This window comes from Belonocnema kinseyi, chromosome 10, assembly GCF_010883055.1.
Source record: "Belonocnema kinseyi isolate 2016_QV_RU_SX_M_011 chromosome 10, B_treatae_v1, whole genome shotgun sequence".
Taxonomy (NCBI): Eukaryota; Metazoa; Arthropoda; class Insecta; order Hymenoptera; family Cynipidae; genus Belonocnema; species Belonocnema kinseyi.
The window spans coordinates 114,806,430-114,828,035 of record NC_046666.1 but is presented as its reverse complement, the minus strand read 5'-3'; the positions used below and the strand labels follow the sequence as shown (position 1 = coordinate 114,828,035).

At 35.2% G+C, this 21,606-nt stretch overlaps 1 protein-coding gene across 1 annotated transcript in view; it reads right to left on the bottom strand.

Moving 5' to 3' along the window:
• The window catches only part of LOC117181323 (G protein-coupled receptor kinase 1), a 268,557-nt gene that overhangs the window by 100,266 nt on the left and 146,685 nt on the right, over window positions 1-21,606 (bottom strand). Inside the window, exons 9-11 of the mRNA XM_033373882.1 lie at window positions 11,034-11,225; window positions 10,640-10,947; window positions 10,370-10,544 (exon numbers count right to left, since the gene is read on the bottom strand). Coding sequence (XP_033229773.1) covers window positions 10,370-10,544; window positions 10,640-10,947; window positions 11,034-11,225 — 675 coding nt within the window. The remainder of the gene's footprint in view (window positions 1-10,369; window positions 10,545-10,639; window positions 10,948-11,033; window positions 11,226-21,606) is intronic.

Sequence of the window (21,606 nt, the reverse complement as noted above, 5' to 3'; positions counted from 1 at the left end):
TGTTCTAGCTGTGGTAGAGTAGGCGTTCCGCTTACATAGCCCCTTTTACGGAGTAATTCAGCATGGTTTCGCAGAAGTTGCTGCGAAAAGTGCGATAGCTCCAGGTGTTTCTCGCACCACAGAGCATGCAGCCGTGCCATGTAACCCCGTTCACGGGACAAACTCGCATCGTAGCAGTCTAGCAAGTCGAGATTCAGTCGTTCCGTGCACCCAAAGGTCACGAGATCCCGCCGATCCATTGCATTGAATCCATTTTCATTGGCTCCCCCAGCTCTAGATTGGTCGGCATTGTTGGCCGACCCATTGTCGGGAGCCCTGCGCGTTCTGTTGTTTTAAACCGCAATTACTACAACTATGCCCTGAAAGCTCGCTCATTTTAGGAATTAATATCACTACTGTTACTATTGTTTATCCTGCGTAATGAGAAAGAGTAGAATATAAGTAGTTGTTAAGTTAGACTAAGGATGGAATTGTAAATATATGTACAGTGAGCGGAGGCCCTCAAACCCGTAAAAGGGAGAGACTAAACACATACACACACACACACATATATCCTCAAAAATCTTTCGAAGTCTCTTGCAATTTTTTAAAGCTCTTGAAAATATCTTGAAATTTTAAAAATACCCTGAAATATTTCAAATCTTTTAAAATCTCATATTAAATTACTGTGATCAATTTGAAATTCCTTGAAACCTTTTAAAATTCTCTCAAATTTTTCAAATCCTTCAAAAGAATATTTTAAAGCCTAAAGTTTCTAAAACCCAAAGTTTTCTAAATTTCAATCTGAAACTTGAAAAAATTTCAAAAGATTTTTAACGATTTTAAATATTTGAGGATGATTTAAAAGATATCTAGGAATTTTCAATTTATTTTTATAATTGAAAGGAATTTCAAAGAATTAGCAAAATTTTAGAAGCGTTACTTTTAAAAATTTTTAATGACTATAGAAATCTTTTTAAAAAGTTCTAGGTATTTCAAAAGATTTTGAAGTATTTGAAAAATTTGAGAGAATTAAAAAAAAATCCAAGGAATTTTCAATTGATTACAGAAAATTAATATGAGATTTTAAAGGATTTAAAATATTTCAGGGCATTTTTAAAATTTCAAGAGATTTTCAAGAGCTTTAAAAAATTTCAAGAGATTTTGAAGGATTTTAAATATTTGAGAATGTTTTAAAAGATGTCAAGGAATTTTAAACTTATTTTTATAATTTAAAGGAATTTCAAAGAATATCAGCAACTTTAGGAGGGTTTTTTTAAAAAATTCCAAAGAATTTTAGAAATCTTTAAAAGATCTCAAGCTCTTTCAAAGAATTTTGAAGGTTTCGAAATATTTCAGAGTATTTTAAAAGGTTCCAAGGAATTTTCAATTTTTTACAGTAATTTAATATGAGATTTAAAAGGATTTGATATACCTTAGGATATTTTAATAGATTCCAAGGCATTTTCAATTGATTTCAATAATTTAGTATGAGTTTTTAAAAGATTTGAAATACTTTAGGGTATTTTAAAAATTGTAAGGAATTTTCAAGAGCTTTGAAAAATTTCAAGAGATTTCAAAAGATTTTAAAGGATTTTCAATATTTAAGAATGATTTAAAAGATGTCAAGGAATTTTCAACTTATTTTTATAATTCAAAGGAATTTCAATAATTTTAACAACTTTAGCACGGCTATTTAAAAAGTTCCAAAGTACATTAGAAATCTTTAAACGATGTCAAGGTTTTTTAACCTATTTTGAAGGTTTCGAAATATTTGATAGTATTTTAAAAGGTTCCAAGGAATTTTCAATTTTTTACAGTAATTTAATGTGAAATTTTAAAGGATTTAATATATCCTAGGATATTTTAAAAGATTCCAAGGCATTTTCAATTGATTCTATTAATTTAGTATGAGATTTTAAAGGATTTGAAATATTTTAGGTTATTTTTAAAATTATAAGGAATTTTCAAGAGCTTTGAAAAATTTCAAGAGATTTTAAAGGATTTAAGATTTCTTAGGATATTCTGAAACATTCTAAGTAACTTTAAATTAATTTCAATAATTTGAAGGGATTTCAAAGAATTTTGACGATTTTTTAATATTTTCTGGTTGAAAGTGGAACTGCTTAGTTAAAAATTTAGTTTTTTTTGTTAATGATTCATTAATTTAGTTGGAAAAATTAAAATTTTTTGTAGAAAATTCTTTTGTTTTTGGTTAAATATTAATTTTTTAACTACAAATTTAACTATTCTATGTTTTATTGAAAAGTGATCTTTTTCAGTTGCAAATTTTTGTATTTTATTGAATACTCCTCTTTCTTGCCAGAAAATTAATCTTTTTTGTCGAAAATTTAACTATGATTACATCTGAATTTTTTGTATAGAAAATTAGTCTTGATGGAAAATAAATTTCTTTTGGGCGAAGTTCATGTATTTTATTAAAAATGCCTTTTTAGTATACAACCTAGCTTTTTAGGGTGAAAATTTGAATTTTTGTTTAAAAATTTTACTATCATGTTGAAAACAATTCAAAAATTTTTTTGATTAATTCGTATATTTTATTCCAAATTTATCTTTTTTTGCAGAAAACTAATTGTTTCAGTTGAAAGTTTAACTGTTTCCATCAAATTTAGTCAACTAGTAATTAATATTAATATAACTATCGCATGCATCAAATTAAGAATCACGCGAAACATCAAAATCGCCCATTTCTTCCATTTATTTCAAATGGGGATCGAGATATAAATAGAAGACCACCGAATTTTTGCGAAGATTTCAGATCGGCAATCATCGTGCAGCAAGAAAACTCAGTAAACCGAAGTTCGAGTCGTGCATTTTTGGCGTACACACGAACTTACAGTGGTAATCATGCACCATCTGTTTTGCGACTCCCAAACGGTAGGTATGGTGGGGATGAATTTCATCAACGATCTGGCACCTGTGCTTCCCTTCAGCGCTATTGCACTACAAGGGAAGGAGCTGCAAACCTTTGACGAGGAATCAAGGTATCTTTTCGTTGTATACACACAAGGTATACGCTATTTCAAGTGCCTTAAATTTAATCTGGGTTCGCTACCTCAGCTCTAGAAACTATCTTTTTGTTTGCTTTTCGGCTACGCAATCTTGGCTTCAAAAAAGCTGATTTATTTTATTCTTCTCATTAGGCTGCAGTCCATGTTTCATATTTTTATAGTTTATATTTTATATATTTTATATATATTTTTGTTTTATATATTTTTTTAAAAACTTCAGTTTGCTTAATTTGAGGTCGATTTTTGCGGACACTTATGTACCATAATTTCGCTAGCGCCTCCACGTGAGTGGTGAACTCTACCATAGTAGAAGCAGCACTGAAGGCGTGCTGTATCTATGTTTATAATATATAAAAAGTGAAAAATATTACAATTTGAATATATGTACAACATATTTAATACGAACTATGCTGAACTTCCGTTGTTTTTTAAATTAATAAATATATATTCGTTAAAATCAAAAATTATTATTCATCTCTTCTCTACTGTATTAATTATAATAATAATAATAATAATAATAATAATAATAATAATGATTTAGTTATTATTTCAGGGGGAGAATATTGGATCTGAGAATATTGGATCGATGCAATTCCATATTTTTCGATTAGTACATCTAGGATTGTGGCTATTTGATACATAATAGCCGTTGTAACGTGGGTTTAGAAATAAACTTACGTAACTACAAAAGAAACTTCCTCTGATCTCGCTGAAGGTAACTGTAACCTCGAAACATCTCACGCGCGACCATCAAGCTAGGACCTCCGCTAGAGGTTAAAGAATAGGTTAAGGAATTTGATTTATATAGATATCACAAGGAGTTCGGAGAGGAACCCAATTAAGCTCATATATAATATTGAAATTGTCAACGAACCGGCAAGATTGTGAAACAGTGTCGGGCTAGAAATGGCAGAGAGAATACTTGGAGGTAGTCCTCTATCCTCGAAGACAAACATTAGGAAATGGACATAGAAAACGCAGCATCGGGTGAACTGACAATACTTACAATACACGACCAATATACACTTACAATACACGACCATGTTCTATTGAGTGCGAAGATAACAGCGCTACCACCAGCGAGTAGAGGCGAAGCAGGCATGCGCCAACTGGTACTAGGCAACCAGGCACGGGACGGGAGGCACAACAGTCATGCGCCGACAATGTAACACAGCGACCATCGGCCTGGCCATGATAAATACCCAGCCATGTTTCAAGGGCATGTGATACTTATCTGGAAATTATTTATGAAAAAAACTTTTTTGATTGCCTGCAAACAAGGTTAGTTCCGGGAGATTAGTGACTATGTTTATTTGTAAGTCCAAAGTTTTCGGCCAAAAATATTGTGTAGTTTGGAAGTAACGCTCGGGTGAATTGTAACACACATAACCTCGAAAGATACAAGCACGTTGTTAGCAATATCAAAAATTTTTTGATAAAAAAACACAACAAAATTCTGTGGGGACGTCCGTTAGCATGTTCGCTATCATTTCCCAGATTTTGAAGGAAAAATATTTCTTATACTAAGAAATAAGCCGGGGGAATGTAACACTGTTGAAATCGATACTATTTCCTAAGCGCTATGCAAATTAATCACATTTTGCTAAATTAAAACTTTTTTGAATTAACCCACAAAAAGGTGTGTGGGGACGTCCGTTAGCATGTTCGCTATCATTTAAAAAAATTTTAAGACAAAATATTTATTATTCTAGAAAAAAGGCCGGGGTACCTAAAACTGGTAGAATCGACAATTTTCTAAGTATCACATGCCCTTAAGCAGCGTTCCGGTGGCCAATGAGAAACGTAGCAGCCCGCAAGATGGATCCAACCGGCGCGGCCGACGCAGATACAAAGGCGTTTACTGGCTGAGATAACCCATTGGACTGCTTCCGTCATACCAAGCCAACCAGTGGGTGCTTTTCGTAAAATCTAAGGGGTCCGTTGGGAAGTAGCGGAAAGAAGAGGGGCAGACAAAACGCAAATGGCAGAGTACTCCTGATTTGACGAACCGACGGTAAGACTACCAGCGAAAGCGGAATTTTTTGAAGAAAAGTAAGGTCCGAAGCTGTCAGAATTCTAAATTATTATTGAAGGAAGTACCGATGGATCCGGATAAGCAAATAGAGTTGGTGCAATATTTAAGAGGTAAGTGGTTTTCCACACTGTCTCGTCAGCGTTTAAAGTAATGCAATTCTTATCTCGAGGTCCCCCGCTGCGGAGTGATACCCGGGGGTTATGCCCCGGATGAATTGACCACGGACGTACCTGTTGTCCTCCGGGAGTCAAGGCGTGAACTAGAGAAAATGGTCGCCATGAGTCGTAGAGGCTAAACGGGGTATCTCGGGCGGCCATTTTAAATTGCTTGTGGGTACGCTCCGAACGCTCAATCCAGCATTTCATGTTATGTTTTCTTTTTATGAATATTTAATTGATTGAGATATGTGGACTAAGTGCACAAAGGCTTCTTTTAAGAGGTGGTGCACTACACGAGTAAGTGTACTCAGGCGGGATTTTCGGGGTGGTTCCCAGCTGGTAATTGTAAAGGGTCAACTGCGCTTACTTAGCATTTGCTCAATTTTATTTAATGTTATGAATAAAATTACAATTTTATAATAGATTTGGGCCCTGGAGAATTCACTCAGCATCTATCTCACTTCAACGTTCCCACCTCCTTAGATTTAGTCGTGCAGGCAGTAAGAGCTAGTCGACCTGTTAGCTGCCTTTATTACAAGGACCAGCGGGGCTCAGGTAGGAGGGGTTCTACCTGGCGCCTGAATTAAAATAATAAAAAAACTGGCTTCTAGGGTTATTTGTGGATTGGGGGAGCGTAGCCCACCAACTCATTTTACTTTGACAGTCGTGGCCATGAAGATATTAAATGAAATAGGAAAGCAGTTGCGCTGTCTAAGATGGGAGCTTTAAATCCCCGATTGGCCCAGAATCCTACTGCGGTATCTCGTACGCATCGAAGAAAGGAGCTACTCTACTCAAACAAAAGTCAGGAATCGTCAGATAAAAAGTCAAGACTTCTCACCATTTCTGACCACTTTTGTTACGTTTCTCGATAGAAATCGTCAGGAAAACTCATTATTCATGACAAAATCTTCAAAAATCGTTCGAGCTTGGGTTCGAAGGATAATCCATTTATTAGGGATCCAAAAATAGAAGGCCATAAATCCTAATCCCGTTTATATATCCCAGGTTATTTATATTATTAATTTATTTATATTTATTCATGCATATTCTCTTTTTACTTATATTTATTTATTATTAATATTTATATACTAAATGTACCGAAAGGTGAATCTGAAAATTATGTCCGTTTCGATGTATCTCTTTCTCATTACGAGACACATTATATTTATCCTAATTTTACATTTTTTAGGAAAATTTGTAGGTATCTGAAATCGCTGAAACCCGTAGATTCTGAATTTGTAACTCTTGAATCTGTATATGCAACATTGAATTTTTTTATTTTTTATCCTTTTCTGTTAGCGTATCTGCGGTCCTAGCCGATGAGCTACCTGATAGGATGTGCATTAGCATATCTTCAGCAATAGCCAGACTCGTCAGAAATGGTCAGGATGTTCAGAAATCGTCAGGACTTCTGACTATTTGTGACGATTCCTGACTCAATTTTAGCAGGGTGTTGCAAAAAGGCTCTCGGGTGGGTGGCAGCTCATCACATACTTTGTGAATGTGATGCACTGGCGTGCCTCAGAAACAAAATACCTGGAAATTATTTTCTCGAACCAAAATACTTTCATGGCATCTCCTGGAATTCAGTATATGCCTTTATGATAAAAACAAATTTAACTATAAATATCAGAAATTAGTAATTCTAAAGTTTAAAAAATCAGAAGGTACATATTTCGACAATTAATTACATACAAAATTTCCTTGAAAACATAAAAATGCCAATAATCTTAACATTTTATTTTTGACAGCTTCATTGTAGTGTTCCATTTCTTTTTAATTTCGTGGCATATACAGCTTGAACTCGCATTTCGTCTGCATACCATTCTAAGATTCTTTTCTGTTTTTATTCACTTTTAAGTCATTAAAAAAATTTTAATTAATGCTAGCATGACAGATGCTATTAGTTTAGTGCCATTAAGACTATAATGTACACACTGTTAAGGGATATTTCCCAAATGAATGACGAAAACCACATTGATTAGAGCCCAGACGCTGCGTCTGAACTATTACTCACTAACGCATTAAAAGTGTAAAAAAGAGTGTATTTGTCAAAAAAAAAGTGCGAGCGCTGAAAGAAAATGTCCTACTTTCAGCGTTTTTTTTATCCTCATAAACGACATCCAAATGGTCGTTAATGGTTTCCGAAATGTAACACGTGATGCCGGTTTCCAGAATTAGATGCTCGTTAAATTGATGGGATCCTGACTCAGAGATGTTCCCCAGGTTCTATTGGTAACGACGATCGATTATATTAAAAACTTCTACGATGTACTAGCAAATGGCTTACTAAATCTACAATTGCGGTTCAATCAGCGATTGCAGTTGCACTAAGTATAGATTTTTTTCATGGTTGTGTATTCGAATACGAATTCTCATTTATTTACATGAACTATTATTTTATTTGTGATATTATATTTGTGAGAGTTACCGTTTCATTTTTCATTATCGCGTTTCACTTTTTAAATGTTTTAGAAGAATGTTTTTAACCTTTTACAACGTCAATTTATATTTCACTCGATTAGAGCCGATTGACACCATTAGCCTGTTTGTCATGAATCATTACTTGATATTTTTTGAATTTATGTTTTAAAATATGTCACACTATTCAATTGAAATGCTCCTTTCGATCTTTCAATGAACCATTTCAGTATATTTTTTTCGTTCTATCGAATTATTTCGTTTATTTATTCACTTGTTTTAATTGAACTTCTAGATATTATTTTCAATTAGAACTTTTCCTTTATATGAAATTTGTGTTATTTTATTAAATCAAAAAATTAATAAATTTGAAATATTAAACTTTAAGTCTCTACAATCAGAGTTAGAAAATTTGAAATATAATATATAAAGTTTATGTTATATTTGAAAATTCAAAAATTACAAAACTGGCGTGTTCGCTCCTTTTACAAATTATAAATTTCTCACATCACCAAGCAATGATTTTCACAAATAATAAATATATAAAATTGAAAGTTTTGAAACTTCAAGACGGAACATTGAAAATTGTAAACTTAAAAAACTTATGTAGAATTCACTTTTATAAATTCTAATTATTTAAAACTGGACATGCTTCAGGGAAGTGAATAAAAATATTTAAAACTTCACTAAATTCAAGTATAAAATCTCCTTCTTGAAATGATACTATTAACACAATAAAATATTATTCGGTTTTCGAATTATCATTGAAAATATGGTAGCGTACCCAAAACAAAAATCGGTCGGTCAAGATGAAACCGCAGTTTTCTCAAAGGTGAAAGACGACAATTTAAACTTTAATTTGACGAAATTTAATTTTTTTTCATTTACTTCCCTAAAATCTAAAGAAAGTGGAAGTTACGAATCGAAAATTGGTTAAAAACAGAAAATAGATCGGTCTTTCTCCAATGCTCTGTCGGTCCTTCTTTATCGAAAAGACTTCAAACAGGGATCAATCGGCCCAAAATTTAATAAGCATGTTTTTAGATATTCTTTAGTGGACTAACAATTCTGCCCGCTACTGTACGCTTAAGCGAGAAGAAAATATGACTCAAATAGAATTATAATTATCAGTCACCAGTCAATAATTTTATGAATACACAATACATCCATAAAAATGATTTAAGAAATCCAGATGGCAGTGAAGCTGGGATATTTGAAGAAGTTCTTAAAAATGATCGAATTTGCCACCCGAAAAGTGGACAGAAATCTACATTGCAAAGCTTATGAACAATTTATGAGCTAAAAGAGGAAGAAAAAAACAGGAGCTCTTCACTGAGAAGTTTTGTTGTCGGATTTTAATTTAACCATTTAATATTTCACGCGGATACCTACTGTGGCTCTGTCATTGAGCCCCGCTACAAGTTTAGAGAACTATAATCCAAAATTAATACTTTGTGACATTGATGTAAGTTGTCATGCATTTGTCATAAAAAATAGTATGTGATAAGCATGTGGACAGTAAAAATAAGTTTACAAATAAAAAAATTAAACTTTTCGAAAAGCGACCCGGGAGGTGGAACGAAAAATGAGAATAGAATATATTTGTTATAAAAGTGTTAAATATAATGTAGAAAAGTTCAAATTTTTGGCAAAATCAAGTGTGAAGCATGAGACACGTGATAAGAATGTGTTCGTTAGAGCCGATGGAGCTTTGACAAAAGCGAATTCACAATCACCAAATTACAGTTGCTGATGCACTGACCTTTAATTTTAAAAAGTTTGTGCCCAAGTGTTTCGAGCCGCGCGCGCTGTGCTCCATGAGAATGTTCCAGCGCATCAGACAGGTTTTTTTGGTAAATTTTAACATTTATTTCATGCATAATTTTCTGCCAGATTTTTCTTATATTTCTCCCTGATAATCGCCCTCATAGACTTCGCAACATACATTTTTTTCATTGCAATCAGACTAGCTGTTTTTAAGTAAAACCACTTTTGTTTTATTTCTCCCTCCACAGCTCATGTTGTTTATGTGTCATTTTGCAAGAAAAATCCCTAACGCAGTTAAGGTAAATTATATGGGGGGGGGGGGAGGGATTAAACAGGCGGCCTCAGTCAGATAGTCAGTGAATGGGTGGCAGTTTTTCAGAACCCAGCCACTTCACTTACGACCATATCTCGCTTAGTGATTATCTTTCAGTGAACTTGAGACATTTTGGCTAAAATTATCTTCTTTTATCCTAGTACAATAAAATGTAGTGGTAAGTAAAGGGATTGGGTTCATCGGTTTCTCTGCGCGCCTTATAATAGGCGATTCATGCCTTAATAATCAGTTTAATAACAATTTGAATATTTAAAATAAAAAATTATTTTTTGATTATGAACGAGCGATTTAAAAACTATCAATAGCATCGAATATCTAAAAATCAAATTGTTACGGCTTAGGTTCTTTTCCTCACGAAAGTCACATATCTCAAAACGCTTAAGTGATGGATCATTTTCAATAACAAATTCGGTTTTAAAACGCCAAAATCCTCCAAAATCACCAAATGAGGTCTCTGGATCCAAAATTATGCAAATTCTTTCCTATTTAATGAAAATAAATCTTATTGCAGAAATATCCAATTAGCAAATCACATTTTTCTTAAAAATGTAATTCTGATGATTAAAGCCAATCTTGTTAAAAGAAAATCATCTTATAGACATGCGTTCTGATAAAGGTGAACTGTAACTTGTGAACTAACCATGGTAAGGGTCATTCTATCTATCTCGTGTTTGTCCTTGGTTTTATGTTGTCTAAATGGACTATGACCTTTTAAAAGTTTGTATAACATACAACCAAATGAAAACCAATCGGCACTAGAATCGTATGCCGTTCCCTTGGAAAGTACTTCCGGTGCCATATATCCGTGTGTACCACTAGAAAATATTAAACAATCAATTAAATTATTCACTGTCTAAAGGAGATTCGTACTGAATAAATAACATATATTACACCTTTTGCAACTACTTACACACTGGCATGCGGTTTTTTCTTGGAAAAATCACAAGCTAATCCTAAGTCGGATATTCTGACATGGCCGTGTTCGTCAAGAAGTATGTTTGCAGGTTTAAGATCTCTATAGACAATATACCTGCGGTGCATGTGTTCAAGACCCAAAATTACTTCAGCTGCGTAGAATTTCATTTCTGGTTCGTTGAATACACCATGTTGACTGAGATGATAATGAAGATCGCCGCCATTCATAAGATCCAGTATGAAACATAGCTTATCGGGAGTGTGAAATGCATATGTCATGCATACTATAAAAGGGCAATCAACCTAAAAATGGAAAATAATTTTCTGCTTAAAAATGGATATTATTGAAGTAAAGTTATTAAAATATCTTTTCTTATTGTGATTCTTACTCCTGTACTGACTAGAGCGAGCATTATCCTTTCATTAAGTGCCAATGTTTCACCTTGCTTCATTTTTATGCGCTTCTTGTCAAGACACTTCATTGCGTACATTTTACCTGTGTCCGCTTTACGACAACCATAAACTTCACCGAAACCTCCTCTGCCAATTATTCTATGTACGCTGAAGTCATTCATAGTCAACTGAAATTTAAGACAAGTCATTTAACAATTGTCAGTTATGTTAGTGTAAAAACATCTTCAGCACTTTCCTTAATGCACACCTTGTATTAAGGTTCAATTTAGATACATGTACGTTTGTAACTAACTTTAAAATTATGAAAATTTAAAAAGTTTAAAAAATATAGAATAACATTATTATGATTTAAAATATTTTTCCTCTAAGAATCCAGTATCTTATCGAAAATTTTATTTCCTGAAAATCAGAATCTCCATTCAAAGGTCAATCAATTAGTCATACAACAACAAATAACTTTTTAAGTTACAGTACTGTAATATTCAAAATTAAAATTGTTTTCCTTAAAATAACGAAGTACACACATAACGTGATACTTGGAAGGGCATTTCAGCCAGGCCGGACATTCCCCCTTACTTTTCAGAACGCTTTAGGTATTTTTGTGTAAAGTTGCTTACTTTAAGAATTTCAAGAATTTGTAAACTGTGTCATGGGTTCATAACTCACTAGAGGCTATGGATTGTAACAAATCTCGTATTTGGCTTCAAGCTTAAAATACATTATTATGTTTCGCTGGTTTGAATATATAATTAATCCTTTGTGGCGAGAGCATTTTTAGAGACTGGACTTTCCTATAGAACAAAAATAAAATGCCACAGGCAGAGACTATTACAATGCAAATCTTGGTTAAAATTTTAGTTCGGTAAATGAAGTTAAAGTTTAAGGTTAGTGTTCAATTGTTATTTTCAAGGTTTTTATTTTTGTTTTATAATTTTATGTATACGGTTGTCGTTTCATTCGAATATTTTCTTCTGCTTTTAAAAATTTTGATTCCTGACAACCTTCAAAATTAAAGATGTTTATTTTTAGAAGTACAGCACCTTTCTTCTTTTTTATATATTAATAAATTTATCATCAAAATATAAATATTCATGATTTCAACGAATACATATGTCATACATACATATCTCTTGTATATTATTTTCATATTATCTTATCATAAGATAATTTTGATGAAAGATGGAAGAAAGGTCTTTTGAAGAAGATAGAGCAAAACAAACATAAAATATAAATTTAACAAAAGCATTAGGTACGATGTAATACATTACATTTTTTTCTTTTTGAGAAACAGTTACATAAATTTTAAAAATCTAACCTTAAAACGCACAGTCATTCCACGGCATTAAGATGATGTGTACAACGTATGTAGAGCTTACATAGAGAGAAAAAAATGTTGTAGAGAAAAATTAAAAACTATTGTAGTGAGCATTTGCCTGTTTGAGAAAAAATTCGATAAAACTGCATTATGGTAGATCACTCATATATTGTTCCAAACACACTGATAGAACTGACATTTTTTCAACTAAATCGAACGGTGCATAAAGATAAATACGAAAACATAGGTTTGGAAAGTTAGCGGAAATATAAAAGTACATCTGATGACTTCTAGTACAAAAATGACAATTTATTTGTCGTATAATAATTTCATACAACAGTTTTAAAATACAGAAAATTGAATTTTCCCGATTTTGAAAATAGAAATTGAAAACCCGATATCGAATACTCGATAGGATCCTAATAGTTTCCTACGTCATAACAGACATCGAAACCAACATAGGATCCAACATCGGATCCTAATAGTTTTTGACGTCGGAAACATCGTCGAGTAGTGAAATAGTTTTCGATTTTCGATCCGACACAAGAAATTATTATTATCCTAATAGCATCCTACGAGATTTTTTTTTCTGGAATAAAAAATGTGTAAACTAAAAAATATTCCATATGTATGAATTCAATATGCGTCTATTGTCAGATACAGTTAGCAAAATGACTTATATTAAATGTAAGCATCGATATTAGGGCAGTTCGAAAACGCATTGGATTTCATTTAATATTTTTGCTCCCTCAAATTCTATTTCAAAAAAGATTAAAACCATTATTTAAACCATTTATTTCTTTAAACAAAAAGAGTCGAGGTTTTTTTCTGAAATTTTTCATTTTTTTCAACTTTTTAGTTAGAGCAAGGAAATATTAAAAGTTAAACAGAAAAAAATGTTTAAATAATACAGAAGTATTAATAATATACAGACTTGATGAGAGGGAGGGGGGATAACTGGGAGATTTTCCCTACGCTTGTTATTTTTATCAGCCTGAATTTTAAATTTTCTAAATCGTGACAGTTATATCTGAAATAATCAGAAGTAGATGAATCGACGCCGGTTATTATAAAGGGGGTCGAGGTAAACGTTTATTTTGAGGCCTGCTGGCCTTAAAAAATTGACTTGCCTACACTTCCATTTTTTACAGAATTATTTTACAACTACCTCTTAAAAACTAGCATCCATCCACACCTTATCTGTGAGGCCGCTCGCTCTTATAGCCTAGCCTTCTTCGCTTCGCCTCGCCTCGCATGCATGTCAACGCTTTCTTGCTTTGCCTCGCATTTCCTACCTCTGCCTTCGCGGCTAATACCTAACCCTTATCTACTTTTTACAATATTTACAATTATTTACACTTACTTCTTCTCCTATTTACATCTTTCCATCTCCGTTTCTCTTCTTCCTTCCTTCTTTTCTTCTGTATCTTACCCAACAACCCCTTTACCCATGCTACTGCCCCCCCCCCTTTCATACAAGAATACCTCCATGCCTATCTCACTTCTTCCCAGCTGTTTCTTTTACTTAAATTTCTATAAAGAAAACTTTGTTCTAATGTTTATATTTAACCAGCTAATACGTATTTTAAAAGGCGTGCTGCACCTTTAGAAATTTTTAAACAAATCTTCTGAAAATTTCTACATGAATAATGTAAAACCTCATTAAAAAATTAGCGTCCGCTAGTTTAAAATCAAATAATAACTCTTTATGACATAAACAATAATGTTCTAAGTCTCCTTTTCAGGTTCTAATAACCGCCGAGACTTATAATAAAGCTGATTAATTTTCGTAAAAATTAAATAATAAAATGGCTTTTAAAAAATATTTCTATTAGTTATACTTTGTTTATTAATACATTTTATTTTTTTGGTAAAAACGTAATGGATCCTTATTGCTGTTATAAAATACCATTTTCCACTGGCGACATGTGGCCCTCATAAACCATCCAAAATTTTTTCTAAGCCAAAGGCGTAAACTTGTAGCCCTTGCAAGAGGCTCTCGCATCTCTAGTACAACTATATAGATAGATAGATAGATAGATAGATAGTTAGATAGATAGATAGATAGATAAGCGGTTATTTGTCGGCCTGCTGGCCTTGAAAAATTGACTTGCTTACACTTCCATTTTTTTACAGAATTTTCTTACAACCATCTCTTACAAATTACCATTCATTCACACCTTATAACTAATGCGCTCGCTTCTATAGCCTAACCTTCCTCGCTGCGCCTCGCCTGGCCTCGCATGCATGTCGCTCTTTTCTCGCTATGCCACGAATTGCCAGCCTCTGCCTACGCGGCTAACACCTAATACTTAACTACTATTTACAATATTTAAAGTTTTCTTACATATACTTCCTCTCCTATTTACAATCATTCCTTCTCCATCCCCTTTCCGCACAATTTACACATTCTCTTCTCTCTAGAAAGCCAGAACCTATTATAATTATCCATGCAACCGCATCTCAATCTCGCTATAAGTTCCTGACTTCCTTGCTCTCCTTTCTCAAATAAATATTGCGCTCTCTCCCTTGGCACAATCCACGCATAGTTCTCGTTAAACCTTGACTCTCTTATTCTCTCCTCTCCTTCTGCCTTCTCTTTCTTCATGCTATTCTTTTTAGCCAGCTAATATACCTTCCTTCCTTCCTCGTGCACCCTTCTCACTCATCCAACTGCAATCCATTCGTTCTAAAATACCTTTCCCTTTCAACCTCCATCTTTGCGTATTCCTTGCCAACCCCAGTGTCCACTTTACATACTTCTCCCGTATCTTATTTACCTCCTCACTTACCTTCCACCCCCACACCTCCACTCCGTCAAATAAGACACTCACCACTAGCGAATCAAACTATTTAATTCTCCTTAGAGAATCATCTAAGAACAACCTCTTTCCCAGCCCCGACACCTGTCTCGTAACCACATTTGCCCTTCTCACCTTCTCTTCTACATGATCATCCACTCCCCCATTTCTTCGAAACAGGAAGCCCAGGTACATAAACTCTTTCACCTCCTGTACCGCTTTTCCCTTCCACTAAACTTTTTTTCCCTTTTCTAACCTATTTTTGTCCAAGTATCTTCTCAACCATTTTATCATCTCCTTTAAGGCATCTTCGCCCTTTGCTAGCAGCACTATGTCATCTACATATGCGAGTGACCATATCCTGGCTCCCCCTACCCAACTCTTCCTACCACTCCAGCCGCTAGCTTAATTTCCATATCCGCGATCAAAATTGCAAAAAGCGTTAGGCTAAGCGGGCACCCTTGCCTCAACCCCCTATCCATTCAGAATCTTTTAGAGATTCCCTCCCCTCCTCTCACCCTATCTTTCGTTTCCTTATATACGTCCCTTACCCTCTTGATCAGGGACCTCTTCACTTCCCTCTCTTCTATTGCCTCCTAAAACCTACCCCTATCCACCTAAGGAATCGGGCCCTTTAGATCTACAAAAAACGCGTACAGTTTGGCATCCTTTTTGGTTAGTTCTCTATATCCTTTCCTATACAGTAGTACGATTAATCCCTCCCTCCACCCTCTTGGGTGCCTCTTCCCCCTCCATACTTCTTTCACTATCCCCTTTAGCCTCTGCCTTACCTCTTGTGAGCCAAACAGCCACGCTTCGTTCTCTACCCCGTCCAGCCCTGCTGCCTTAGTTTTTTTTCAACTTCATTATCTGCTTCTCTATCTCCTCGTCATTCAGCTCCTCTCCATCTACCTTCCTCCATCTTCTAATCCCCTCATCTCTCTAACGTGTATCTCACCCCTGAAATGAATCCTTTAAAAAATTCCTCCATTCGTCGCTCCCTATCTTCTCACTTATCCCCACTCTGCATTTCCTAAATCTGTTAATTATCTTCCAGACGCCCCCTATTGTATTAACAAGTTTCAACTCCTTTTCCTTTCTTCTTCTTCCTAAATACCTTCTTTTGCACACAACCTTTCACTTTCTCTTTTAGATCCACCCATATCTCGTCCACCGAATCCCCCTCAAAGCTTATGATGCACAACTGCTCCTGATACTTCTCTATCGGCTCTCTCGTCCATGATACTCTCTCCCTAACGACCTTTCTTCCCCACCCTGTCTTTCGCAGGCCACCCCCTGTATACACAAACTTAATAGCTGATGGTCTGGTTCCACCCTCCCTTCCACAATCTCTATCTCCTCTCACCCTTGCATATTCATAATCACATATTCTATCACCGATACATCCATCTTACTCACATACGTTTATTCTCCCTCTGCGTCCCCTTTTACCATACCATTCACCACCGCCCAGCGTACGTCATCCATCCAGTCTCTTTGAATCTCCCTCTCTTTATTAATCATCTTATCCTTCGATTTTATCACGAAGCTCTCTCCTTCCCGGTACAGGCTTCCTTCCCCACAATTCTCGCATTAAAGCTCTATCCCCAGTACGACCATACCCTAAAGTCTCTCTCCTAGTAAGTTTTCCACCTTTTCTTTAATCCTTTCAATCCCATCCTTATTGTACACAGTCATCAACTTATACATTACCCCTCCTATCTTTACCGCCATCATTTGTACGCCCTCCCCCCTCTCTCCATGAACTTCTTCCTCTAATCCATCTCTAACCACCCTCATAATTCTCCCACTAGCCCTTCCTTTCATCTTTACTTTGACCGCCTCTTGTAGCCTCCACCTATTCCCCCTTGGAAACTTTCGCTTTACTCTATCTCATTCCTTTCTCTCTACCCACGTCTCTACCCGTCCAATCACATCAAATTCTTCTTTACCCGTGCTACGTTCCAGTACAGCACCTTTAACACTATTCCACCCTGCTTTACTCCCCCCCCCCTACTTCCCATGAAACAAGTCACCCTGCACTTGCTTCAACACCTCCTACTCCTCGTCCTATACCTACATTTTCTCTTCTTTTTTATTTTCCGATACTCTACTTTCGCCGCTCTCCCTTCACTCCTCTCCTTTCTAGCCCTGTCATTTAGCATTCTCTACTTGTCCCTTTCCTTCCTCGTCAAATCTTGATCGATGAAAACCTTATTGTCCTTTATCCTATTTTTGTTATGAATTGCCCCCAGTTTTTCTTCCCAGCTCTCCAATTCCACCACCGCCACTTTAATCTCAATTCTCCCCTCCATCCTAACTTTCCCTACATTGCCTTTAATCCACCCTATGCTCTGTATCAGCGCTTCCACCCCTCCCTTTCTTCCCCGCTCTAAGGCTTCAATCCTTTCCCTATCCGCTCTCACCTCCTTTTAATTCCTACGGTCTCCCACTTTCTCTTCTATCATAATGTACCCCTTCCCCCAAATACCTTTCTTCTCGCCCTCCAACCTGTCAACTGATTCCATTCCTGACCAGCCCTCCACCTTTTCAAGCCTTTTTCCAGCCTTTATCTTTCATACCCTAGAATCTTCTTCCATCTCCTTGATTTTATCCTCTTTTTCCTGCCATACCGACGCCAACTCCCTCTGCAATCCTTCTACTTTCTCTCTCAGCTCTTTTACTTCCTTTTCCCATCTCTCATCTCTTACTCTCAGGTCCTCCATCACTCGCACTGGATGCTATCTCCCTTGCCTTATCGCTTCCTTCGATCCGATTCTTCCCCCTGCCTGACGCTCCACTCGACACCGGGCCACGCACAGCTGACCGTCATGTCCTTCTGGAAATTTCTTTTCCGTCTAATTCACTACCAGCACTGCCAGTTATCTCACTGCCCACCTGCCGCTCTCCCGTCGGTAACTGTAACCTATCCATAGACACAAGTAATACAATCGTATTAGGCCCCTTCCCACTATGGTTTTATTAATCATTCGTCACATTTTATTGTAAGGGTTGTAAGGATATCTGTGTCCATTTTTTCTTTAATATAGGTTGGTAATTTGGTTGAAATCTAGGTTGAAAATTTGATTGGAAAACAGGTGCGAATCTAGGTCTGGAGTTTGTCTGAAATTTTGTTGATATTGGTTTGGAAAAAGAAGGAAAGGAAATACTAATGATGAGAATGGAAATTGTTTCTAAAAATTGTATTCCACCCTGATTGTTGTGATTTTGGTTTCCATTTTGAGTATGCTTTTTAGAATTTTTATTTTTCCTTTTTTCTTCTTTATTTCTCTCCAAATTATTTTTATCCCCGTTACCCTTATTACGCTTCTGTTCGTTTTTATCCTCACTATGAGGTTCAGTAATTTTTTTAACTTGCCCTCCAATTATAGATTTAAATAACTCAGTTTCCCATTCTTTAATCAAGTCCTCCAATTGCTTAAAAATTTTAAAGTCGTTCCTTTTAGTGTATATTTAGTATTCGATACGAAGGTTTTTATAGATTCTATGTAATTACTATTCGAAACTTTTTCTAGGATGAAGCTTTACAAACAATTTCCTAATTTCTGTCAGGTAAGAGTGAATGTATTGAGTGCGTTTTTGGTTATAGAATTTAATTTTTTGTCTGATTTCCTCTGAAAACCTTTGATTGATATAGGCGTTTAAAATTTTTTTTAATATTACAGTTGTCTCCAAGATTTTTGATTATTGAACACCAATCTTTAGAATCCTCGGTTAATAGCGTGTCTAAGTTTTCTCAAATATCGCGATCGTCTATTTTATATGCTCTTTTTAATCTTTTTAATTCCACGTGAAAATGCGCAGGACTCTCTTCTTTATTATTTCGGAATTTAATAAGCCAATTACTCATAACTTTCGGGTAAGAAAAGGTATGGGATATTTAGGTTGGACGCCAGATATTACAGGGTAATGCAGAGAAGGGAAATTAGAAAGTGGAAAGCCGAGAAAGAATAACACAATAAAAGAGTTCTTGCATTTAGAGACAATAAAAGCGTTTATTGCCACTTACATTAATCGTCGGTGTCTGACAGTTCGTGGCGGTAAACTGGTAAATGGTTCTAGAAGAGGGCGTCCAGGCTAACTACGGAAGATACGATCATGCGAGACCTCGCGATCTCTTGAGGGTTCCGCCTTATCTCGGGCAAGACCCGGCCACCTCTTCGCCTAATGCCATGCCGAGTTATGGTAGATAGTAACAATTCTGTTGTAAATTTCAAAAACGCTAAACAATTAAAACAGCTAACTAAAGATACTTTAGTCTTAAGAATCGAATCCTTGGAGAAAATGGGACGCGTTTTTAGACTCAGCATTGGTCATTAGTAAAGTTCCGCTATCAGAATGCCACGAACACTTATTTTGCTAGAAATTTCTGTGCTAGCGCTGAAGAGGCCTGTCGAGTCGGGAAATGGAAGACTCTCAAGTAACATTACTTGCACGCCGATTAACGATTCAGCTCTACAAATTGCTGGAGTATCGGATCACTCAATACTAAAAATTGAATTGCCTACATTTTGTAGCAATTATACGGAGTGGGAAAATTTAAAGGATTTGTTTACATCTTTGGTCCATTCCAATCCCGGAATCTCGCTTACCATATGGAGAAGCTTCATCACTTTAAATTCAGTCATACAGGTAAAGTAGCTCAACTTATTCATCAAATACAGACAAGTCAAGACAATTATCAACGATGCTAGATTTTACGTACGGAGCGCTTGAAGAAAAAACGAGTTTATCAACTCTTATTTGGCGCCAATTTTCTCAATTCAGCCCATAAACGATGAGTCTTCGTGTGCTCTGAGGGTAGTTTACAACTCAACAGTTGATAAAATTAGCACTTTTCCTACCTTGGATAAACCATTTGACTAGTATATATTACTGTGCAGAAACTAGATCACGAGTTTCGTCGCGATTGGTAAACATCTCTTGAAAATTTTATAAGTGCTCCAGCTTTTGACTAACTGAAAGCGTTTTTAAAATCAGAATTCGGACTTTGGTAGTTTCAGATTCTACTGGAAATCATCAGCCTGCGGAGAATTAATTTCAGGAAAAAAGCGATTTTGCTGTCGTGTAATACAATATCTAATGTCGTGTCCGCAGTTTCAAGGTTAGTCTGTAGAACAAAAGAAGAAGTATGTTTTGCAACGAAAATTTTGTAATAGTTGTTTAGGGTCTCATTCGTTCCAAAATTGTGCATGAAAACATGTGTATTACATTTTTCAGGCCAAAACTCATAAGTGTGACCCATCTTTAAACTCAGTATAATCTAGTATATGGTTTTTCGTAGAAAAAGAAAATCTCTGCTAAAAATCGAGAGTGGACAAGTGTGGAAGTGTGGTAAGGAGCGTTCTTTTGTTTTCACGGTATTTCTCACTTTGCACATACAAATCGAATTCCATGCGGGAATCGCGAAAAAAATTTATAAATTTAATCAATTTTATCAAACACGTATGGGTACGAACGTGGGAGAATTTCAAATTAGAATACGAATTTCAAGTTGCAACTTTCAAGTTTTTATTTTTTATTTACAAGTCCTAATGATTGAAGAATACAATTTCATGGGATATTTGCCATTCAAATATAAATCCGTGCAGAGACGATGAATGTATGTGGCTGTAGAAGCTAAGGAAAATTAAAGGATGGTACTAAAGATGGTTTGTTCGTACATAAATGTTTATAATTACAAAATAAAATATAATGAAAGTAATTTTTGTTTGGTTTGTTTTAAATACAAATCTGCTAAACCTGATAAAGCTAAAAGTTTCTGGGAGCCTTCTATTTCCTTTGCAAACGTTAAATCTCAATATCTCATTACATGTTTGCACGAGTTTCTAAAAAGTGTATATCCGTAAAGTAAGTACTTGTTTGTTTGTTGCAATTCATCAGCGTATTATATAAAAGAGTTCCAAATTTATACCAACTATGAAGCAAGCTGCACAGAATAATTTCCATTATAATTAATTTGTAAATTTAATCCATTTGAGAGCACTATCTGCGGTATCTGCCAAAACTGTTGATAATGCTGATAACCAAATCTTTTCATTAGTGTACCTCGCTGTTTGGTGCCATTTGTAACGTATTCCCGTGACTGAGAGGTGGTATTTATACTCAAAAGTATGTAGCTTAGAATATTGAGATATCATCGTATGTTTGGCACAAAAGTTTATCGTAACTTTTTTACATCTTTAATGTATCACAATGTACTCATAATTGACGGGCCGAGAGTGAATGCGGTGTAGAATGAGTTGCAGAAGAGAACAATTTCAGTTTTCATGTCAACGCAGAGAAGATTCTGAGAAATGACGGGAGCGGAAACAGAATAAATGAGCGTCACAGTATATGGTAAGCTAAATAAAATTATTCCGCGGGGAAAACCGGTTTTGGACTTAAATCTGCTTTGGCTCCCAGTCTGAA